The sequence below is a fragment of the Telopea speciosissima genome, chromosome 5 (assembly GCF_018873765.1).
Source record: "Telopea speciosissima isolate NSW1024214 ecotype Mountain lineage chromosome 5, Tspe_v1, whole genome shotgun sequence".
Lineage (NCBI taxonomy): Eukaryota > Viridiplantae > Streptophyta > Magnoliopsida > Proteales > Proteaceae > Telopea > Telopea speciosissima.
This window is the reverse complement of record NC_057920.1, coordinates 59,089,478-59,112,926: the sequence shown is the minus strand read 5'-3', so window position 1 is coordinate 59,112,926 and position 23,449 is coordinate 59,089,478. Positions and strand designations below refer to the sequence as shown.

At 38.5% G+C, this 23,449-nt stretch overlaps 3 protein-coding genes across 6 annotated transcripts in view; 2 read left to right on the top strand and 1 right to left on the bottom strand.

Moving 5' to 3' along the window:
• The first annotated feature begins 5,093 nt into the window (after window positions 1-5,093).
• On the top strand, window positions 5,094-6,545 carry LOC122662143 (scopoletin glucosyltransferase-like). The gene has a single exon (XM_043857707.1). The coding sequence runs from the start codon at window positions 5,094-5,096 to the stop codon at window positions 6,531-6,533; it is 1,440 nt and encodes a 479-aa protein (XP_043713642.1). The 3' UTR covers window positions 6,534-6,545.
• A 4,274-nt stretch (window positions 6,546-10,819) lies between these two features.
• Window positions 10,820-12,268, top strand: LOC122662237 (scopoletin glucosyltransferase-like). The gene has a single exon (XM_043857819.1). The coding sequence runs from the start codon at window positions 10,820-10,822 to the stop codon at window positions 12,254-12,256; it is 1,437 nt and encodes a 478-aa protein (XP_043713754.1). The 3' UTR covers window positions 12,257-12,268.
• A 1,559-nt stretch (window positions 12,269-13,827) lies between these two features.
• LOC122662646 (SUMO-conjugating enzyme SCE1) overlaps window positions 13,828-23,449 on the bottom strand; it is a 29,151-nt gene continuing 19,529 nt past the window's right edge. For 3 of the 4 annotated variants that reach the window (XM_043858344.1, XM_043858343.1, XM_043858342.1), the window contains exons 3-5: window positions 14,487-14,639; window positions 14,271-14,384; window positions 13,828-14,165 (exon numbers count right to left, since the gene is read on the bottom strand). In XM_043858344.1, coding sequence (XP_043714279.1) covers window positions 14,103-14,165; window positions 14,271-14,384; window positions 14,487-14,639 — 330 coding nt within the window. In that variant the 3' untranslated portion in view covers window positions 13,828-14,102. The remainder of the gene's footprint in view (window positions 14,166-14,270; window positions 14,385-14,486; window positions 14,640-23,449) is intronic. The other variant, XM_043858345.1, reaches the window with a different exon arrangement.

Sequence of the window (23,449 nt, the reverse complement as noted above, 5' to 3'; positions counted from 1 at the left end):
ATACAAAAGAGATTACATCACAAGAAGTCAAACCAATTTCTCACCACAAACATCACAAATCTCACAAAGTCTCTTTGCTTTAAAGAGATCTAAAGTTGTAGTCGAAACACCAAGACTTCAAAAAAACGATCCTAAGCTGCTTGCTCTTCTTCTTCTTTTCCTTTTCCTTTTTTTTATTTTCTCTCTTGATTTTTCTCTCAATTACCGCACTTGATCGGCCAGCCTCTCAAAAGTCAAAACTGAAAAGCCAAAGAAAGAAAAAGGCAAAACTATGTCAAAAGGGTTGTTTTTAGTTCCACCAGTAATTTCTGATAATGTGTTCATGGTGCATGAATTATTTCACTATATCAGAAAAAGGAAAAAGAATAAGAAGAAGTATTTGACATTGAAATTAGATAAGAAGAAGGCCTATGATAGGCTTGAGTGGACTTTTATTGAGAAATTATTGTTGAAGATGAGCTTTTATGAGCATTGGGTGAAATTGGTTGTGGGGTAGCCTCAAAAGTGTTACTTATCATATTTTGGTGAATAGTGCTCCAAGGAGTTCTTTCTCTCTAACCCGTGGTATCCGGCAAGGAGATCCTTTGTCACCTGCTCTTTTCATATTATGTAGTCATGCATTGAGTTGCCTCCTTCAGAAATCAGAAAATGATTCATTGATTCATGGAATTAAGGTGAGAAATAGGGCTCCTCCTATTTCTCATCTATTATTTGTTGATAATAGTCTTATTTTTTCAAAAGTGAAGATTGATGAGGTGTATCATTTGAAAGATATGTTGGCTTTATACTGTCATATTTTAAGGCAATCAATTAATTTGGATGTATTGTTTTACTTTTACACCCAATACCCATCAAAGATAAAGAGATGGTTCTCACGTGTGCTCAAAATCCCATATGGCAGTGGACCTACAAAATATTTAGGATTGCCTACAGAGATTAGAGTTTCTAAGTCCTCTATTTTTAAGGACATTATTACTAGAAAGGAGGGGATAGTTCAACGGTGGAAGACTAAGCTATTGTGTTATGCAGGAAAGGAGGCTTTATTGAAGTCTGTGATTTTCTCAATGAGTAACTATGCCTCTATGAACTTTAAGTCTCACATCGGGTGTGTGAGTGTGGTATGTGTTGTGTATATCCGTCATTCCACGGTCCTAAAAGTCGGTTAACCTTTTGGGATTGGTGTGTGGTTTGTGTGATTACACTTTCATCAAAAAAAGTTACCTGCATCACAACATCAGAAGGTTAGGAGGATTGCCTCTAACTTTTTTTGGGGAGATAAAGGAGGGACACTAAAAAATTCACTGGGTGTAATGGGATAGACTTTGTAATTCCAAGGAGAGAGGTGGTCTTGGCTTTAGGGACTCTGCTCTGCACAATCGGGCCTTGTTGTCAAGATCAGCCTTTAGAATATGGTCTGATCCAGATTGTCTTTTTTCTATGTTTATGAAGGCTATCTATTTCCCCCTATATGATTTCCTTTCTTCAAGGATTGGAGCCAATCCTAGTTGGGATTGGAGGAGTATTTTGATTGAGAAGGAAGTCTTATTGGAAGGCTTGGGATGGTGTGTTGGTCATGGTCTCTCTGTAAACCCATGGGTGGATAAGCGGCTTCCGGATGGTGTGTTGGTCGTGGTCTCTCTGTAAACCCATGGGTGGATAAGTGGCTTCCTTCTAAGCAGGGTGTACCTTGAGCTATGTCAACAATTTTACAACCTAATTTGTGTTGTTTATTGGATTTTATTGACCAAAATTCGATGATGTGGTGTAGGGATCTTCTGGATATTTATTTTTTCCCTGAAGATATGCAACGTATTTTGAAGATAAATCTGAGAATTTTCCCAGTAGATGATAACCTTGCCTGAATGGGTTCTCGGTCAGGGGATTTTTCGGTGAAGAGCGTCTATCATGTATTGGCCAATAAAAGGATGGAAGAGGAATTATAGCGCCCAACAACTTCAACTGCTTTGACTTCTTCTATTGTGTCGCATAATGTGTGGAAGATGGTTTAGAATTGTAGGACTCTACTGAAAATTCAACGTTTTTTATGGAGGAGTTGTACGGGTGGTCTTGCTATAGGAGAGGCACTTCAATGCAGAAGAGTCCCAGTTGATGCAACCTGCTCTTAGTGTGGTGAGTTTGAAACCATTTCCCATATTTTATTGATGAGTTTGAAATCGTTTCTCGGGTACGGTTCATCCTCATTTTTTAATTTCCTACTAGATTGAAAATTATTTTTTAATAAGGGGAGGCAACAAGGCTAGTGTTTGTCAACTTTGGCCTCTTTTATACTATGACATCTCTGATTGGCATGGTGTGATAATGTTTTTGGCCATGTGACAAGGGGTCCTGTGGAGGTTATTTGGATAGCTACAAAAGCATTTGAGGAGTTCTAAAAATCTATCCCTCCACGGTTACTCATCATTCGATGGATGTAAATGTATCATAAATGCATAGATGGGATGACTCTACCTCTGATTATGTTCGTGTTAGTTGTGATGCAAGCCTTTTAGCTTCTTATGGAAAGGGTGGTCTTGGCTATGTTATCAGAGATTCACACAATAACCCTTTGCTTGCGGTTTATCAACCTGTGTTGCTTGATGATATAATGGTTGGGGAAGCATGGTCTATTCGATCAACACTATTGGAGGCTAGTTTGATGGGTTTTAGTGCCATAATGGTGGAATCTGATAACAAGGGCATCATCAACTATCTCTTGCATGGGTGTGGTGGATCTCCTATGGTGGTTAAGCCTATTTTGGAAGATATTTTGCAGTTATCTTCTTCTTTCAGGGCTTGTGTTTTCTGTTATGTTTCAAGAGGGTAAAATAGCACTGTTGACTCCCTGGCGAGGAGGGCCTTGTCATTGACATGTACAACTGTTTAACCTATTTCCGATCCTTGGATCATGGGAATGGTTTCTTCCACATCCTAGGGCCTCTTTGGTATCACTTTTCATTTTCATTTTCTGACACAAACGTTTTTACAAGTGTTTGATACAGTTTATGGACCCTATTTCTATTTACAAAACATCAAAATAATAGAAAACACCCTTAAAATGATAATGGACTCCGAATAATGGCCAAAATCTGTTTTTCCTTCATTTTTTTGCTCTTTAATGAGCACTTGCTCATAAGGCCCAGATATGAGGGGTAAAATAGACATTTGGTTGTTAAAATAGAAAGTCAAGTCCCTGCTCTGATCTTCTTCTCCCTCATCTACCCAAAATCGGACCACAACAACCATCTGTCCCCTGCCAGCCGTTTGTAATGAAAAGAATAGCTCATTCGCGCCTCAGCAGCATTGCCAGTTGCCACTTCTTCCTGTTCCGTTACTCCATATTCTATAGCCACACAATGCCTTCCAAAACTATAAACTAAATTTAAAATTTCAAAATTTATTGTAAAAAAACAATAACTCTACCAATGGATGATCTCGCATTCAATCAATTTTTTTGTATTTAGAAGGTTTTTAAATCATGCTCCCATGTTGTTTCCCTATCGGAGAGAATTCGAGAAGTCCAATCAAAACGACCTATATAAATTTTGAACATTTTAGGGCTTTTTTTTTTTTTTTTTTGGCTTTTGGTTTTTGCAAGTTCTTGGGTGGCTCAGTGGTGTTATTTGCAGAGATGGTGAAGGAGAAAGATTCAGAGTTTTTCATGGAGAACTGTATGGATGAAGAGATAGGGGAAGACTGCAGTGGTAACATTTGTTAGGGTTTAGGGTTTAAGCACAAGGTTGTTTAAAGCATTACATCCTGAGTATCAACTTTGGAATACCCAGGCTACTGCCTCCAACTAGTATTTATAGGAAAACTAGGGTTTAGGTCAGATGGACTAATTACTAGATTGCCCCTCACAGCCTAAGCTTTAATACAAATAAGATTATATTAAAACATATGAAGGGATATTACATAAATACCCTTACAACATTAGCAGTAGCAACGATGGAGAGACAGAGGAGGAAAGTCAGAAAGAGAGTAGTAGTTCGGGTTCGGTGTCTCCTTTCTCTTCCCAGCAATGGCCCCACAGTTACAGGTGAGTCTCTGTATTTGGATTCCGTTTCATTTGTACTCCATTGGGTTGTCTTTCTATGTTAAGATCAGTTATGATTGGTGATCTGGTTTGGGTGGTGGTCATTGTTAGACCAATGTTATTCAATATTTTAAGATAGTCAATCAGTCTTGAGAATGTCTTGGAATGCAATTATAACTACTCCCTGCCCTTTTTTTTCTTCAATATTTTTGTTTGCCTTCTCCTAAAAAAAGCCAGCCTACATCTCTTCTTTTCCCTCTTCCATTTGAATCGGCACAAATTGATGTTGTATTTCAGGAGATTTATATTAGAGTTGATTTGGGAAAGAAGATGGGTTATGGGAGAATTTCTTCACCTACCACTAAAATATATGGGCTTTGGACCAATTTCTCTAAAAAAAAAAGTCTAATTTGAGCCCATTTGTTCAAAAATGTCATAAAAATTATTTAGACATAGGTAATTATCAAACTTATTTTTCATTCTACAATCTATTGTGTTTACTAGTTAGCAACAGATTTTCATTTTTGATTAAAATGAATTTTAATAATAATTTTTTGTAAATAGAACAAAATAAAAATGAAAAATGATACCAAAGAGACCCTAGTGTATTACACATAATCATAATAGTATTTCTTCTTTTTCTACCCAAAAAAAATTCCACCGACAATACCCTATTGAGTTTGACAATTCAGCTTCTAATAAGCCCAACCCAACAAGACAAAGCCAGCACATAAATGGGCTGGACTTTAGAGGCCGTGGCCCCACCAACAGTGTTGTTCAGTCTCAACCCATCAACTATATTAGGCAATTTATTTATTAATAGGTATGAATACCACCTTACACATGGTGGGCTGGGATTGGACCACTGGTTTGTAAGTATTCAAGTTTTCTTCTTCCACCTTTATGATGGTCACACTGTGGCCTGTGGGGTATCTTGTGCCTTCTCACACTCTCATTGACTTGTATGCAGCATTAAATTCCTAGCCGCCACTGTGAGATCCGATTGAAGCCTTCATAGTAAGTAATTGCCATTTGCAAGTACAACACCGAGTCTGTGTCAATGGTGGGTTCTAAAGAAGCATATCAACTTCATGCTTTCTTCTTCCCACTAATGGCTCATGGCCATTTGATCCCAGCCATAGCCATGGCAAGGCTATTCTCTAGCCGTGGTTTTAAGGTAACCATAATCACCACTCCCCTCAACGCACGCCTCTTCTCCCACACCATCGATGGTGATAAACAATTGGGTCTTGACATCTCTTTTCAGCTCATCCAATTTCCTTCAGAAGAGGCTGGCTTACCACAAGGCTGTGAGAACGCAAGCTCCATTCATAATTTTTCTGATGTTGCCCCCAAATTCTTCAAAGCTCTTGACTTGCTTCAACAACCCTTTGAGAATCTTCTTCAAGAACATCTCCCTGATTTTGTAGTTGCAGACATGTTCTTCCCCTGGGTTACAGATGTTGCTGCCAAGTTTGGGATACCCAGACTCATTTTTCATGGAACTGGTTTCTTCTCTCTCTGTGTCTCAGACAGCTTGATTCGCTATAATCCACATGGGAATATTAAGTCTGAGACTGAAAGATTTGTGTTGCCGGGTCTTCCTGATCAGATAGAGCTGATGAGGTCACAGCTGCCTGACCTCCAGAAAATACCAAGCGAGCTGGGAAAGTTGTTTGAACGCGTTGGGGAATCAGAGGGAAGGAGCTACGGAGTCTTGGTGAATAGCTTCTATGAATTGGAGCCTGGTTATGTGGATCATTACAGGAAAATCATGGGAAGGAAGGCATGGCACATTGGCCCTGTTTCACTCAGAAACAGAGATATTACAGATAAAGAACAGAGGCACGGGTGCCTGAGTTGGCTTGATTCAAAGAAACCCAATTCAGTGCTTTATGTGTGCTTTGGAAGTATGGCACCTTTCACTGCCCAACAGCTGCTTGAGATTGCTATGGGGCTTGAGGCTTCTGGGCAACCATTCATTTGGGTTTTAAGGTTGAAGGGTGAGGAGGCTGAGCAGAGGAGCAGAATGCCAGATGGTTTTGAAGAGAGGATTGAAGGGAGAGGTCTGATAATAAGGGATTGGGCTCCTCAAGTTCTGATCCTTGATCATCCAGCCGTGGGAGGATTTATGACCCATTGTGGATGGAATTCGACTATGGAAAGTGTGAGTGCAGGTGTGGCCAAGATCACTTGGCCGATGTTTGCAGAGCAATTCCACAATGAGAAGCTAGTGACCCAAGTGCTGAAGGTAGGAGTGAGTGTAGGGGCTCAAGACTATCAAGAAGTTGTAGGGGAAAAGAGAGTAGTGAAGAGAGAAGACATAAAGAAGGTTGTGCAGCAGTTGATGGTTGGTGGAGAAGAAGCAGAACAGTTGAGGAGTCGAGCTAGGGAGCTCAAAGAGATGGCGAGAACGGTTTTTGAAGAAGGAGGATCTTCTTATGCTGACTTGACAGCTTTGATTGAGGAGATGAGGTTGCATCCACGGCCTAGAGTGTAGAATCTAGATTGATCCCCAAATGTATTCTTATTTTAATGCCATTCATGTCCTAAAATGTCTAAAAAACCGCTGTTTCTTTTTCCTAGAAATAGGGTCCCCACTGGTTAAATCTGAACTTCAAAAACGTGGAGAAAATTCTGAATCCTTGATTAGAATCTTGCTTTCCCCCTTTTGCCTTTCATTTTTCAAAGTTTTTTATTTTGCCAACAAGCTTTTGTCCCCTGATGTCCCGTTATTATGTGGAAAGTCCCTCGAAGTCTTGAATCCACAAATAACGGGAATATTACCAAATTCTATTTTGTGGGAGGTATAGCCCTTCAAGTGAGAGAGAAGAAGTCTTATCTCTTCCACCTGAGCGGAGGTTCTGTTTGATTGTCGACAAAGTTCTTCTGATACGCAGAGGTTCTGTTCGATTTTCGATGAAGTTCTTCTGATACGCTGAGGTTCTGCTCAAATTTCGTCAACAAAAGTTCTTTTGATAAATCGGGGTTCTGCTTGAATTTTATCAACGAATCTCATTTGATAGAGCGGAAGCGCCGTTGAAATTTCAACACAGAAGTTCTTCCCTTTTCAAGCCTTGTGAAAAAGTTGTATCCAGGTATTTTCACTTACCAACTCTATTTTAATTTAGCATAATATAGGCCATTAAAACAGCCTCTTTATTGTACATATTAATGGAGGTGTTTGACTAGGTTTTATGCACATAAAATATCAATTCTGCTTCCAAAGGCATTTTGGTAAATATTGTTACTTTATATTGGATTGCACTTTAGGTATTTGGAATACCTCATATACACGTTATTAATGTGTTTGGTCATGTTTAATATTAGTGGTGATATTTGAATATGGTTTTATTCACATAAAATATCAATTTTGCCCTCAGGAGTAGTTTGTGTAATTATTGTCATCTTATGCTGGATTGCACTTCAGGTATTTGGAATACCTCACATATATGTTATTAATGTATTTATCCATGTTTAAGGTCAGTGGTAATGTTTAAATATGACTATTCATGCATTTGATGCCTTTATGCCCTTCAGGGGCATTTTGGTAAATATTATCATTTCATGTTGGACTGCACTTTTGGTATTTGGAAGACCTCACATACATGTTATTAATTTGCTTAGTCATGTTTAAGATCAATGATGATGTTTAAATATGGTTTCATGCACATAAAATATCAATTCTGCTTCTAAGGGTGTTTGTGTAATTATTGTCATTTTATGTTGGACTGCACTTTAGGTATTTGGAATACCTCACTAACATGTGATTAATGGATTTAGTCATATTTAATATCAGTGGTGATGTTTAAATATGGGTTTATTCACATAAAATATCACTTTTGCCCTTAGGGGTATTTTGGTAATTATCATCATTTCATGCTGGATTGCATTGTAAGTATTTGGAATACCTCACATATATATTATGATGTATTTAGTCATGTTTCGATCAATGGTGATGTTTAAACATGACTTTATATGTATTTTATGCTTTTATGACTTTTAGGGACATTTTGGTAATATGATCATTTCATGCTGGATTGCAATTCAGATGTTTGTAATGTCTCACAGACATGTTATTAATGTATTTAGTCATATTTAGATCAGTGGTGATGTTTAAATATGACTTCTCAGCTCTTTTATGCCTTTATGCCCTCTAGAGACATTTTGCTAATTATTGTCATTTTAGATTATATTGGTTTGCTTTTTTTATATTTTAAATATCTCGCGTATACGATGTTAATTTATTTAGTCATGTTTTAATCAATGGTGATGTTCAAACATGACTTTATTTGCATTTTATGCATTTATGCCCTCCAGGGGCATTTTGATAATTTTATCACTTTATGCTGATTTGCATATTTAATCCCTTATGATGCATGGCTTCTAATCATTGTTTAACCCTGCATATTGTTATATGAGACTCTATATTGTGAGAATCTCTGAACCCTAGCATCTAACACGAAGGACCGGCTCTTCCGAGCGGGGTGGGGTGCGTAAAACCTTCCCACCTCCGTAACCTAACCTCTTACCTATTTTCTACCTAGATCATATGGAATCAATCATAGCCCTATCCTTTAATCAGGATTTGAGCTATCTCTTCAGGGTTCAAGGCCCTTCACAACTTAGGTGGTGCCTCCCTTCCTTTATTTAAAATTGTGCATTCCCCCCGCACTCCAGACAGATGTGGTATCATGTTGCTGTCAACTCCACACACATCAACTGAGTCGCTAAGACAGGGATATCAACCTTCGATAAGTCTTGCGTCGGAACCACCCTGCAAGGGTGGAACAAAATCGATTTCGACGCACGTTGTACCTGCTACATGTAACACTGGGGATTCTTAAGATGGGTCATCAACAAAATTCATAGACAATTTTCCCATGTTTAAGGATGGAGGGTTATGAGAATCAATACCAACAACACAAAGACATCCCCACCGATTAACATTCTTGAAGACTCTACGAGGATCAGGTTTCATAGGTTGGAATAAAACCTGATTGTGATGAATCCAAAGGTGCAAAAGAGAATTACGTACCCACCAGATACTCAGTGAGGAGAACCAACGCCCACCAGCCCAAACTCTCTTGGGAAAATCACAGTAAGGTAAATTCCACTCATTCCAAAGGATAAACTCACTAACTCTTTTTTTTTTTTTTTTTGGGAGATAGGAGGGGTATCCGACTTTTAGGCCGACTAAATCCCCCTGGGCTCGTACATGACCCCTGCACCACGCACCAACTGGGAGCTTCTGGGCCCTAGTGAGCCTCAGGCGGGTGACCCCAAGAAATTATGCAGCGGCGAAGGTTTAAACTCACTAACTCTGATGTTATGTATCCCAGTTGCGAGGAGCAATAGAAGACAACTGGAACCCTTCCAAATGAGGAATCCAAGGATCACTCCAGAATCTAATATCTTCCCCAGTTCCAATCTTCAAATAAACAAACTTCTTTAAGATTGTTTAAATTGAATTTGATGAACACTTAAATCCAACACATTCTTTTGTAGCTTTACTATTCGTCTTCTCTCTGATGGCTAGCGGGGAAGGCATGAATAAAAAAGTAATGTCACTTCTTTTTGAATTAAGGTTTACATTATTCAAAAGTGCCTCAACAGCTAAGCAGGATTGCTATCAAGCTGATAGCTAGACAACTGATCTTGAACAACCAGTTCATATCCTAATGCAGGTTGTAGCAGGCAGAGTAGAAACCAACTTAGGGATTTTGGAAATAAGATAACAAAAGGATAAGATCATGGCCTTGAGATAAGTGGAGTGTTGACAAGATCAACAATTACCCCTAACAACAGGTCATTTGTGGTCAAGTCTATGAGTAGATGTTGTGTGTCTTAAATTTTTGTACCCACTCCGATATTTTTGGTGGCGACTCAAATGAGATTTTTTTTGTAAGGTCTATGATGGTAGCGGAGGGATTTGCCCCACGGTACAGTTTGACCTGACCCATCTTGGAGGAGTTTTACCATATTTCCGTGTCTTGTTGGGTAAGCAAATAAGAAGAGATCGAGCTTTTTTTTTTTTTGGGGGGGGGGGGGGGGGGGGGGTTCGTGTTAGGGTTTGAGAAGAGAGAAGCATCACTGTTTTGGCTGTTCTTGAGAGATCTTCATTGTAACTTTTTTCCATTAAATAATAAAACATATTCAGCTTCGCCCGTGGACATGGCACATCGTAATATCGTATTGGTGTGTGAACCACTTTAAATCTCTATGTCATCTTACTCTGTTTTTATTTATGTTTGTGTTCCATTAGTGTTTGTTTTAACAGTAAAGATGATGACCCTCAAATTCAAATTTTTCTTTTTCTTTTCTTCTCTTGACATCCAAACATAGTCTTAAAAACAACTAAGAAACGATGACCATGCTTAAAGAGAGAGATTTATAGTATCAATTCCAAACTTTCAAAAAAAATATAATAAATTTATTTGGATAAAATTTTGCTGTCAACTAGACAGGTGTGGTTCGATCCCAGCCCCAGCCCACCAACTAACTATATTAGGCAATTTATTTATTACGAGGCAAGAATGCCATGGGCTGGGATTGGAGCACGGGTTTACACTTTACAGGTACCTGAGCCCAGAGGTATTCAAAAGTGTTCTTCTTTTGCCTTTTACGAGGGTCAGATTCATGGGCTTGCATGCAGTAGCATTAAACTCTTAGCCGCCCCCGTGTTGATCCCCTATGTACCTACACTAATACATATATGAGATCCGATTGAAGCCTTCTTCATAGTAGGTAATAACCATTTGCAACTACAACACCGAGTCTGTCTCAATGGTGGGTTCTAAAGAAGGATATCAACTTCATGCTTTCTTCTTCCCACTAATGGCTCAGGGCCATTTGATCCCAGCCATAGCCATGGCAAGGCTATTCTCTAGCCGTGGTGTTAAGGTAACCATAGTCACCACTCCCCTCAACGCACGCCTCTTCTCCCACACCATCGATGGTGATAAACAATTGGGTCTTGACATCTCTGTTCAGCTCATCCAATTTCCTTCAGAAGAGGCTGGCTTACCACAAGGCTGTGAGAACGTAAGCTCCAGTCATAATTTTTTTGATGTCGCCCCCAAATTCTTCACAGCTTTAGACTTGCTCCAACAACCCTTTGAGAATCTTCTTCAACAATATCTCCCCGAATTTGTAGTTGCAGACATGTTCTTCCCTTGGGTTACTGATGTCGCTGCCAAGTTTGGGATACCCAATCTCATTTTTCATGGAACTAGTTTCTTCTCTCTCTGTGTCTCAGACAGCTTGAGACGCTATAACCCACATGAGAATATTAAATCTGAGACTGATAGATTTGTGCTTCCAGGTCTTCCTGATCAGATAGAGCTGATGAGGTCAAATCTCCCTGACCTGCAGAAAATACCAAGCGAGCTGGGCAAGTATTTTAAACGTGTTGATGAATTAGAGGGAAGGAGCTATGGAGTACTAGTGAATAGCTTCTATGAATTGGAGCCTGGTTATGCGGATCATTACAAGAAAATCATGGGAAGGAAGGCATGGCACATTGGCCCTGTTTCACTCAGAAACAGAGACATTACAGATAAAGAACAGAGGCACTCGTGCCTGAGTTGGCTTGATTCAAGGAAACCCAATTCAGTAATTTATGTGTGCTTCGGGAGCATGGTACCTTTCACTGCCGAACAACTGCTTGAGATTGCTATGGGGCTTGAGGATTCTGGGCAACCATTCATTTGGGTTTTAAGGTTGAAGGGTGAGGAGGCAGAGCAGAGGAGCAGAATGCTAGATGGGTTTGAAGAGAGGATTGAAGGGAGGGGTCTGATAATAAGGGATTGGGCTCCTCAAGTTATGATCCTCGACCATCCAGCCGTGGGAGGGTTTGTGACCCATTGTGGATGGAATTCGACGATGGAAAGCGTGAGTGCAGGTGTGGCCATGATCACTTGGCCGATATTTGCAGACCAATTCCACAATGAGAAGCTAGTGACCCAAGTGCTGAAGGCAGGAGTGAGTGTAGGGGCTCACTACTTTCAAGAAGTTGTAGGGGAAAAGGGAGTAGTGAAGAGAGAAGACATAAAGAAGGCTGTGCAGCAGTTGATGATTAGTGGAGAAGAAGCAGAGCAGTTGCGGAGTCGAGCAACGGAGCTCAAAGAGATGGCGAGAAAGGCTTTTGAAGGAGGTTCTTCTTATGCTGACTTGACAGCTTTGATTGAGGAGCTGAGGTTGAATCCACGGCCGGAAGTGTAGAATCTAGATTGATTCTCAAATGCTTTACTTTTTTTTTTTACCCCAAAAAATCCATAAAAAATAGCAGATATTTGAATAGTGCCTATTTTGGAATTAGAAAATGGAGTCACCCTGGGCCGAATATCTCTAAAGTCTTTTTCTTACCAAAATTTAGGCTCCGTTTGGTTGCAAGGAGAATTAAAGGGAAAAGAAATGAAATTTTCAAACTTAAAAAATAAATTTTTGCAATTAATATCCCATGTGACAATATCACTAATTCCAAATCATTCCATATTTAGTTATTAAAATCCACTTTACTTTCCATCCAATTTCCTTTGGTTTAAAATGTAAAATAAATATTACATATAAAATGTATCATTACTAAATATGATAAAAAATTTAAATAATTTGTATAATCACATGGGATAATGACTACAAAAGTTTCTCTTTTAGATTTTAAGAGTTTCCCTTCCTTTAATTCCCCTTCCAACCAAACGGAGAGATATTTCATTAAAAATTTTAGAAAACCCGAGTAACAAATCAGTTGAATTACTTAATTGAACTAAGCAATTAATCCTCCCTATCTCGTAAGCAACAGTCTCTCTAGTTGTTCTCTTCAACTTCTTAATGAATCTGATGTAATAGCAATTACACATTGGAAAGAAGCTATATATCTCATTCAAGCATTGAACTTTTGATAGAGGAGCCCCAACAAGGGGGATATTCCTAAAAAACGGTCAAAATCAAATTAAAATCCTACCCTTCTGAGTGAGGGAATGAAAAATCTTTTATCTTCTTATGATCCATCATAGAAAGAAATCAAGAACTACAGGCAATATCACAGAAACAGGATTGCATTAAATTTACATGACCATTGTTCGGGACTTCTGCAGAAATTGTAACCCTTCAGTCATTTCTTTGAAGAGAATAACATTTCTACATCTAAAAACTCGAACATAAAATCATTTACAGGAGTGGAATGAGTAAGACAAGAAAAAACTCAACATATAATCAATTTATGGGAAAATTAAGTGCAAGACACCAGAGTGCAGATTCCAGCATACAGCTCTGACATGATGAGATGTAGAACCCACACTGACACACTACTGTTCTGAGTCTTCCGACCCATGTGGATGCTACCATTCTCTGCACTTTCATTGGTGTGGCATATAGATTCTTCCTCACACTGGCATCATGGAAAACCCTCTCCCTCTTTTTATATACAAGTCAGTCACTTGGCATCACAAGGAAGCACCATATAGGTACCTTAATTTCGAATAAAGTTAAGACTAGAAAGCTGTGGGTTACCTAACACAAGTGAAAGCAATCTCCCAAGGTGCGAGTCTCAAACACCAGAAAGAAGACTGCCCAGTTTGGAAGATACTACAAAAACACAATATTAACATCCTCAATATACAGTAAACAGCTACGCAACCATCTAAAATGCTTATCTGTGAACAGCTACCCAGAAGTCACAAAGAGTGGTAATTATCACAAAACCTTCCAGAACCCAGCTGTCGGGTGTGTACTATATGACAATTTCAAGCTTTCCATTGAGAAATATTAGTTTTCTCATTCTTTGTTCAATATGGGGAAAACAAGAAACAATCTTATAAGAAATAGCCAAAGCATTAAATATGATAACAAGGCATACAGTGTCCCTACCACTGAAATAAACATCAATTAAGTACTACTGGTATTCGAGTTGATACACTGTCATATTAAGAGCATTCATTACCAACAAAAGTTCTTCCATACCAGACAAGCATCTACCATGCAGTCTACACATATGAGCAATTGGCAAATGCACCAATGAGCAATTGGCAAATGCAGCAATGATTTCAAGAAAAACAGGACAGGTATGGCATTAGACAAGAGGTGGGTATTGCTTAGCCTGCTGTCTAACCCTTCTCTTGTACTCTGTTGGCTCCTGCAAATGAGGATCTCAATGATCAGTAGTAGAATAATGGGCATCCATGATACAAATAATTATAAAAACACACAAATAAAATAAAATTCTCAGGTGGCTGAATACCTGGATGAAGAGGTGATATCCATCTGTCTGGGCAGGATCAGCAGGGTTTGGCTGGTCAAGCAAATCCTGTATGCCAACAAGAATTTGCTTCACCGTGATGGCTGGTCTCCAACCCTAGACATAATAAAAGCACTTTCTAGTAATGGCAGATCAACCAAATCCTATCATACACATTAAAGCAGCAGGAATGTCCAACAACAGTTTTTGAGTACTTACACTATCCTCGTTGAGAATCGATAAACACACAGTTCCTGAAGGGTAAACATTAGGGTGGAAGAAACCTTGTGGGAACTTGCACTTGGGTGGCTTGCTAGGGTAGTCCTCACTGAAGTGAAGAGTAATTGGGAAGTAACCACCATCCCAGTCAGTCTGCACTAGAAGAGAGCAGGTGTAAGAAATTTGTTGTTGCAACATCATTATTAGGAAAGTAAAATCAGCATGTGCAAGAAATTTGTTGTTCCCCTGCTTTTCCTTCATTCAAATGTAAGAAAAACCACTACCCACTTAATGTAAACCTGTTTCCAGACGAGAATATTCTAGCAGAAACTATTACAGAACAATGATCGCATAATAAAGTAATAAACCAGATTAGAAAGATACTTTAATCTTTATAACTTGGACAGAGTTCTCATTAAAGACCGAACTTCTAATCAAGTGCACCAGTCTAATAGCAGATTCAGCCTGAAGAATTTAAGCAAAATCTGATAATCGAATAGGGAGATCTAGTGGAGTCCTAGAGCTACTAGGAATAGTAGCAGATCTATAACAGTTCTAATCAACCAGAAAATTTCAGATCTGAGAACAGAATTTCAGAGAGCACTATGACAAACTAATGTATTTTAGACACAGAAAATAAGTGAAAACAAGGTTTCGCATGGAACAAAAAGTTTAAATCCGACCTGATGGAAGAGAAAAGGTAAAACAAAAGGATAGATAGTCCAGGAATCCACCAGAGCCACTCACTTGGCATCCACCAAGCTCACATAAGATTCCACTAAAGCATCTATGGAGTCCACAGAAGAAAATCACAGAAAAAACTGAAGTGATGTATTGCTCAAATCGACGGGGAGGTAGGCCTTTACATGTATTTATAGTGCTTACAAAACCAAAGTAGGATAGCACAAGGGCTATTTATAAATAACCTTTATCCAAAAGAAAACAATAAAAACAATAGTTTAATGAGATTAAACACCCCATTGACCAGCCATAGGGAGTAATATATTCCATTAGAATTCTGCCACTTGGAATAATGATAGACTGAAATTCTAATATCTAACCTAATCCAACCTAGATAATATAAATTAACAGAATTTAAAAGAAAAACTAATAAATACCATATTCCTAACTCCTACCCATACCTTAGACCCATTCTAACAAAAGCCCCTTGGACCAAGGCCCAACACATGTGTAACCCAACCCAAGAATTATTTCCACTAAAATAACTCACTTTTGTAATTTATCTGCATCACCATTCCTTTTAATTTCATTATGTTTCATCTTATAGACACAAGATAGTGACAGAATTTATAAGAGGTTCCAAGTAGAAAATGTTCCCTAAATACTGTTCTAAAGCCCTGTACATACGGCTTTGCATATACCACCCCCTGAAAAAAAAGGAGCAAGAAATGCTCATGCAACAAGAAGTTGAGAAAACTGCCAGGACAACTGCATCTCCACCAGCATGCCCTGTTGCCCTACCTAGAAGAGAAACCTAGGGCACAAGGCTCCCACTACTGCAAGGTCTGGGAGGGGCAAATTAATGTAGACCCGTCACAAGTGATACCCAGTCCACAAGAGGATCACAAAGTTCAGGTCCAGAAACAGTAAATACTTCCATCGGTTCTGAGATTTGCAGGAAATTTCAGAACAATAAAATAAAAAACCAAGAAATTGAAGAAAGGAAGAAGAAGAGAGGGTAGTCTCTCTCAGACTCAGGTCTCTCACCCACGGCCTCTCACCAATGGCATCTCACCATATAGCACCGCATCTCACAGCCATCTAAGTCTCACAGAATAAAAGGAAAGACTCAATAATGTAGTCATAGGTTTGAATAGTCAAACTAGGAGCCAAATAACCAGGATCTGATCTGAACAGTAGTTTGGGTAGGTCAAAATTGGTGATTTTGGTCAAATTAGGGTTAGGATTTAGTGGGGTCTAGGGTTTGATGGTAGGATTAGGTCAAGTTGATGTTGGGGAGTCTTCCAATGAAGGTTGCGATAAGTTTTGATAGATGGAAGTAGAGTATGGGAAACTACTACTAAGCAACTAACTAATACTACTTGGACAGCTTCTTCTTGTTGTTGTTGTTGTTGTTCTTCTTCTTCTTCTTCTTCGTGTACAAGGCTGTAGCTCCTTACAAACTTATATAGAAGACTCAAAATACTAAAAACGAATGACCTAAACCAATCCTTAACTAATAAGGTAACATAAACAAACCAGGTAACTAAAATAATGAAAGAAACAGACTCAAAACAGGGCTTTAACTAAACTAACGAAGTAAATCCCGTTTTCCTACTTTCTACCCATATTTTAGGCCCATTAAAGTGGCCAATTACAAAGAAAATCAATGGGATCAAAGGCCCAACACCTACATAATCCAACCCAAAAGTTTATTTACAATAAAATAAGTCCTCTAGGCGATTTATCTGCATCACAAATGTACACAGCCTTACCCCCTCTGCTTCGCAGGAGAGGCTGTTCCAAGTTTCGAAGCCGCAACTAAACCATTGCGCCAAGACTTTCCCAGTCCCTATCTATTTCATATAAATTTCCTTGAAGACAAAATCCAAAACTGACCAAAAGTGATCATGCCCTATTGCCCTACTGTTCATATAAGTTTTTTGAAGAGAAAAACCAAAGCTAACCAAGAACAGAAAAACTTCAGATCAAGGATCTCCAGTCATAGAAAATCCTAATGGGAGCAAACTTTTATTTGAATTGTAATACATAAGTTCATACCATGGAATTTCTCAAAGTGCTGCCAGTAAAAAAGCTGCCCCTACACCAGTAAACCTGCCAGACTATGACAAGCCACTATCAATACCTCTTGTCTTGGCAAACCAACATGATGAGGATCCTAGATTTGAGTCATTTGACAAGATTCATCACCTACAGTCACTACTTATCTAATAATGGTCCACAATAGTTGTGTTCATTGATCATATAAGAAAGGAAATAATATTATGCCTTCACAAAGTCGGCCAATATTCACCCTGTCCTTTGTTTGAAAGATGGCTCAATCATTTCCAACCAAAACTGATAAAGAGAAACTAATAGCCTCAAGAATCTTATGTGTTCAGATGTAACATGCGATCAGTTCATTACACCACTCAGAAAGCATCAGAAAATGGAGTAGAAGCCATTATCACCCAAAGGCATTCAATTTTAGTAAATGGTAGATGATGGATCTTCTACAAACTATTTAAACCTGTAAATATTCAGAGGTTATAAATAAGAGTCCATTTTTAAGGTCCTCAAAAGATCAAATTCATATCCATTATTCCATAGTAAAGCTTGATAATTAAAAATAACATCAAGAAGTAGTGCATGATCACCATCACCATCACCATCATAATCATAATGACATTGTTCGGGTACACATGCATGAGTTGGTGCTTATAAGATTTTCATGACAAGTGGAAACCCATCCTCCACTTCTATACCCACCATAAAGCTCCTTTTCCAAACAATTTGAAATTGAGGCCATTATTGTTCTAAACTTCTTACACAGTAACACATTGGAGCCAAAACTGAAGATTATCGGTAAACATTTGGGACACCATGTGCACTAAAACATATTATCCAATTGAAGGTATCTTTTACCTTTTCATCAATTTTATACCTTCTAAAGTGAACCCAGTCCAAAAACAAAAAATTTCGACATAAAGCAATGCTTGCTCAGATTTTTACTCAAATATCCCCACCAACACATTGATAAAAATTGAAGTAAAATGAAAATGCTGGTTTCATAGCGTGGATTGTTTGTTAATGTGTTGATGTAATCAGCAACAAACTTTAATCAAGTGAAGCAGGTAAGGCTGCGTACATTATGACCCTCCCCAGACCCTGCAGTGCCGGGAGCCTCGTGCACTGGGTAAGCCCTTTTTAATCAACAACAAACTTTAGTTAGGGAGCTGGTGTAATTGCAACACATTAAACATACCAAAAGGCCAGAAAAGCATGGTACAGACTCTCATATTTCAAACTGAATTTTCCATTCACCTGCCAGATTAATCCAAATTTGATGAATGGGAAGAAGCCAGCATTCCTTTCAATAATCAAGCTCCAACATGGTTCTTTCCCTAAAATCACCCGTCCTCCATCCAATCTAGAGTACCCATATATATCAGCATTCTTCTTCACTAACAGGTTTTAGAACTCATGATTCATACAGTAAGCTGACATGTAACCAGTGGTACTCAAAAAAAAAAAATAGCCATGTTGATAGAATGCCAGGTCCAGGTCAGCTTCATATGCCCCAACCTTCTGCATTTGAAGGAAGCCATCCTGCTATTATGGTGACCTATATACTACAATTGGAATATTCACTATGATCAGGAGACTTCTGGTTATTCAAATTTGAAGTCCACAGAGAAGAAAATTCCTAAATTCGCCTCTAAATTTTGAATGCCAATCACATCCAGTAGCAAATATCATGAAAACACAATACAGTTCCAGCAACATGAAGTATATACTATGCATAGAGCTGTTGACCTAGAGACTGATGGGTTTTTTTTCTGTGCATCCGTGACATTGTTTTACACTTAATGATTAGTGCTGATATTTCTATATGCTAATTATTTTCTTTTGATAACCATATGGTATAACTCATACATTAGTTATAATATTGTAATATAGGAAATATATGGCAGTTTCATATCTCCCATTAGTTAAGCAAATGAATCCAAAAGCTTAAGGTTAACTTGTGTGTGGGGCGAGGGGGGAGGGGGGGAGGGAGGCCAGCTCCAATGCATCTGGTTTGTGGACAAAGGTTTCCAATGAAATGAGGAGTATGGTACAGATCATGGAAAATAAGTTTTAAGTTGTGTACAATCATAGAGAAAGTCAATTCCACAATTAATTAGTCAGGTCATTAAAAACACAAGTAAATAAATTATTTTTTATTTAAGTACAAAAAAGAAAGAATTAGAGTTTGAACACTGGATTAGGATTGGGATAAGCTATGTTATAAAGTAAGGTTGAATTCGTATCTTCGATTCTGTTTGTTTCAGCATAATATAAAATAAAAAGGCCAAATGTTCTCTGTACTGGGGGAGCAGGGGGTGGGCGAAATGACCACCCTGCCCCCTGAATACCCAGCCCATGTGCCAGGGGGCAGGCTGCGCTGCGGCACAGAGAACATCAGCCCAAAATAAAAATTTGGCCCCTCGTTAAAGAACTATTCATCCTTGTGTGTATTCCTAAGGAACTATCTCTATAATAAAATAAAAAATTACTTCCATCGATTTTATGTTGAACCAAATGGGGCCTTAATGTAACGGAATTGGGAAAAAAAGGAGGATATAAGCTTTCAGTATCAGGAATTTGGGTGTACAAATCAGTTTATGAGGCTCTAACTCACTGTGGAGATATAATCTGATTAAAAGATTTAAAAGGATTCTCAAGGACTCAAACTATGGATTGTCATTGAACTAATAATGTAAAATGACCTCAGAAAATAACTTAAATTATGGACCCGTTTGTTTAGAGAGGAAGGTGGGGTGGGATTGTTGGGAAGATGGGACCCACATGTTGGTGGAGTTTTGTTTAAGTGGAAATATTGAGGTAAAGTTGAAGTAAAGTTACTTTTCCCATGAACAGTAACCAAAGTCCCACCAATTTGGTGGGACTTTGGATAACAAAGGGCAAAGGGGTGGGATTTTGAAGTGCCACATCAGCATTTTCCCACCCCACCTAAGACCCCTCTAAACAAACGGGGCCTACGGGTTTTTCTTGAAGAAATTCGCAATCCTCACTATCCCTACCAAAATCCTAGTTACAATCTCAAATTCTTAGATAAATAAAAGGACAGAGTATCATATCTGAAAAATATTTACACAATAGGGGATCAACAATTTTAAAGGCATTGGATGCATAATCCAGTGACTAAGGGTGACAAAGTTGAAAATAATCCCTCCTCAGAATCTCGAATACAAACAGATGCAATCAGGATGTATGCTCCTTGCACTTGCAGTGAGAAGCAAACAAGTATATGCTTCTTGAGATAAACTCACTTTCATCACACTTCATGGATGTACCGTATTCCTCAGATTTTTGATTGTTTATAGTTTTGAAAATTCAATAAAAAATTACGTTTTCTAAAATGTTACTTAAATTGGCAAAAAGATTGACTAGGATTGGTGGGGGGAAAAAAGCATTCAGACATAAAAAAAACACACCTAGCATGTTATGGGTTCAGGCCATGCCACTGAAACCCTGCTTACAGTTATCCACTTATCGGTTGGCTGTGAAATTGTAGGAGGTTAATCATCAATGAGTCCATTTTCTGAGTCTCAAATCTGCTTATATTTGGTTTGGGGTTTGTTCAAGATTCATCCTATATCACTTTCTGAGTATTTTCTTAACCAATTAATGCTTACAGTTTTATAAGCATCTTCTCACACTAAGATTTCCTTACCTAACGATTTTCACTCAACTATACAACTATGGTACAGCGCACAATACTATTTCCTTTTCGTGATCACTAATAACAAGAAACATTTCTTTTTTTCTATTGCTTGATTTTTTAATTATAGTACAGCACATAAGGATCTGTAACATCAAATAAATTTCCCTAATGTTCACTTAAAAAGGAAAATATACTAGTATATTACAAAACATTGGGTAAGGATTGCCATATCAGACAATGGCAATTCAAAGTAGAGAGTGAAAACTTGATTAAGTGATGCAGCACCAAGTGCCCACATCCAAATGAAGAAGAAAAAGAAGAAATAGCCCTGAATTTAGGGTTTAGATTGGAGCCATAATTTAGGTTTACAGTTAGTAGGTTATATACTTAGTTTATTTTTCATGATTTAGTGTTTTATTGAGTTGAACCGGTTGAACCATTGGTTCAATTTAAGTGATTTTATTTAAGTCTTTTATTTTAAGTTGTTAGGGACAATTAGGTCATTTCATTGTTTTAAATTATTAACTTTTGATTTGTAGTCATTACCTTCCACGATTTAGGAAGGAGGAATTTAGTTTGTAATAGGATTTGGCCTTTGGCCTATTATTATAAATAAAGCTACATCGTGGGAGGCTCCCCACTGTTGAATATTTAAAAAAAAAAAAAAAAACAGAATTTGCTGCTGCTGCTGCTCCTTGTGAGTGTTGCCTTGTGGTTCTATCAAGGAAGAAGGGTAGGTGGATCTCCTGTGACTCCTTGCGCCGTGACGGCTGGAAGGATGCCAATTCAAAGGTGGTTCTATCCTCCACTTCTGACCAAGCTGCTGCCAGTGAATTTCTGCTGCAACTTGTTCATTAATTTCTTCTTCCAATCATCTACTCCCTCCCCCAATTGGTCCCCCTTTATTTTTGTGTTTGAATTCCATTAAACCCTAGATCTTGCTGCCCAGCCATATTTGACCATCAGAATTATTTCAAATTCAAACCACAGCCTCCATACTACATCCCCCCCTCCACTTGATCAAACTTGCACCCCCATCCTGATGCAGAAGCCGAAACCATGATTAATTTGGCTGTTCTTTGATTTTTCGTTGGAGCCTTTTTATTTGTTTGTTCTTTTAGCCTAGGTTAAAACAGTCTTTTTCATGGTTTATCTTCTTAGTTCCCCTTCACGATTTTAGAGGGATTAGTATTTTATTTTATTTGTTTTAGTTGTTTACACTTATACTCCTATTTAGAGTATAAGTCTATTCTATGTTTTATAATTAGTATTTAGATTAGGAATCCCAACTCCTAATCTGATTAGGATTGCTTTAGATTGATTATTTGTAAGGCCTTTAGGCCCCCTTTATTATTATAAATAGTAGAATCGTGGGAGGCTCCCCACCTATTATGTTTGAAATTTTGTTTCTTCTTGCTCTGCCGCCATGATCTGCTGCTTCTTCTCTCTGTCTTGTGTGTCATATCAAGACCCCTTGTGAGTAATATCAAGGGCTAGGGCTGGAGTAATCCGGCGACTCCTTGCATCTTGCAGATCGGGAGGTTCGTCTTCTTCTTCCTTCAAGTTCTTCAAGGTTGCTGCTGCTGAAATTCTGCAATTCCAAGAAGAGTTACAAGTTCCTGCAACTTTATCATCTCTTCTTCTTACTTCCATCTAACCTAATCGACTTCCCCAAACCCTAGCTTCATCTACATTCATCACAGCCCTATTCCCTCATCAGATTACACTCAAAACCTAACCACAGGTCCATCACAGTAACCCTCCCACTCGATCTCAGTTGCAGCCTCACCTATCCACTACAAACCCTAAATCCCTCCCTCAACATAAAAACCCAGAAACCCTAAGATCTGCCTAGACCTAACCAGCCATCAAAACCCCACCAAAGTCCAGCCGAACCACCCCCCCCTGCTAGGAAAACTCGACCTAAAGCCCAGGCCCTAAATCTGCTCCTAAACCCTAGTTTCAGCTTAGATCCTAAATCTGAAAACCCAAAACCCTAACCCTAATATTTCTGAATTTCTATTTCTTATTCAAACCTCATTAAAACCTATTCTAATAGACTCCTAAAATTCTGCAGACCATTACCCAATAAAACCCTAACTCAATCTCCCATTCCTAACCCTAATTTTGCCCTAGTTACCCTAAACTGCCCATTCGGCCAACCCTAAAACAGAACCTGGTCCTAAGTGAGATTTATTTCACCTAGGCTACATCACATCCTCCCACTCCAACCCTAATTTACCTTGTTTCTGTAAAACCCAAAAAAATCCCTAAATTCTGTATAGCCCAATTCAGCCATCAGAATTACACCATATTACAACCGAGCACCCTTCTCATTGCCCCTAGCACTCGACCAGAAGCCCTGCCCCAAATTCCCATCCCAAACCCTAGTTTCAGCCTAAATTCTAAAACCCAAAACCTGAAACCCTAACCCTAATTTCTGAAATTTCAAATCCTTATCTAAACCTAATCAAACCTAACTTATTAGACTCCCTAAAACCTGCCTATTAAAACCAAATAAGATTTAGCTCCATTCTCATAAGCCTAACCC

What these genes read in the sequence shown, in the direction of transcription:
- LOC122662143 (XM_043857707.1), top strand. Translation starts at nt 5,094, where the DNA reads ATGGTGGGTTCTAAAGAAGCATATCAACTTCATGCTTTCTTCTTCCCA.
- LOC122662237 (XM_043857819.1), top strand. Translation starts at nt 10,820, where the DNA reads ATGGTGGGTTCTAAAGAAGGATATCAACTTCATGCTTTCTTCTTCCCA.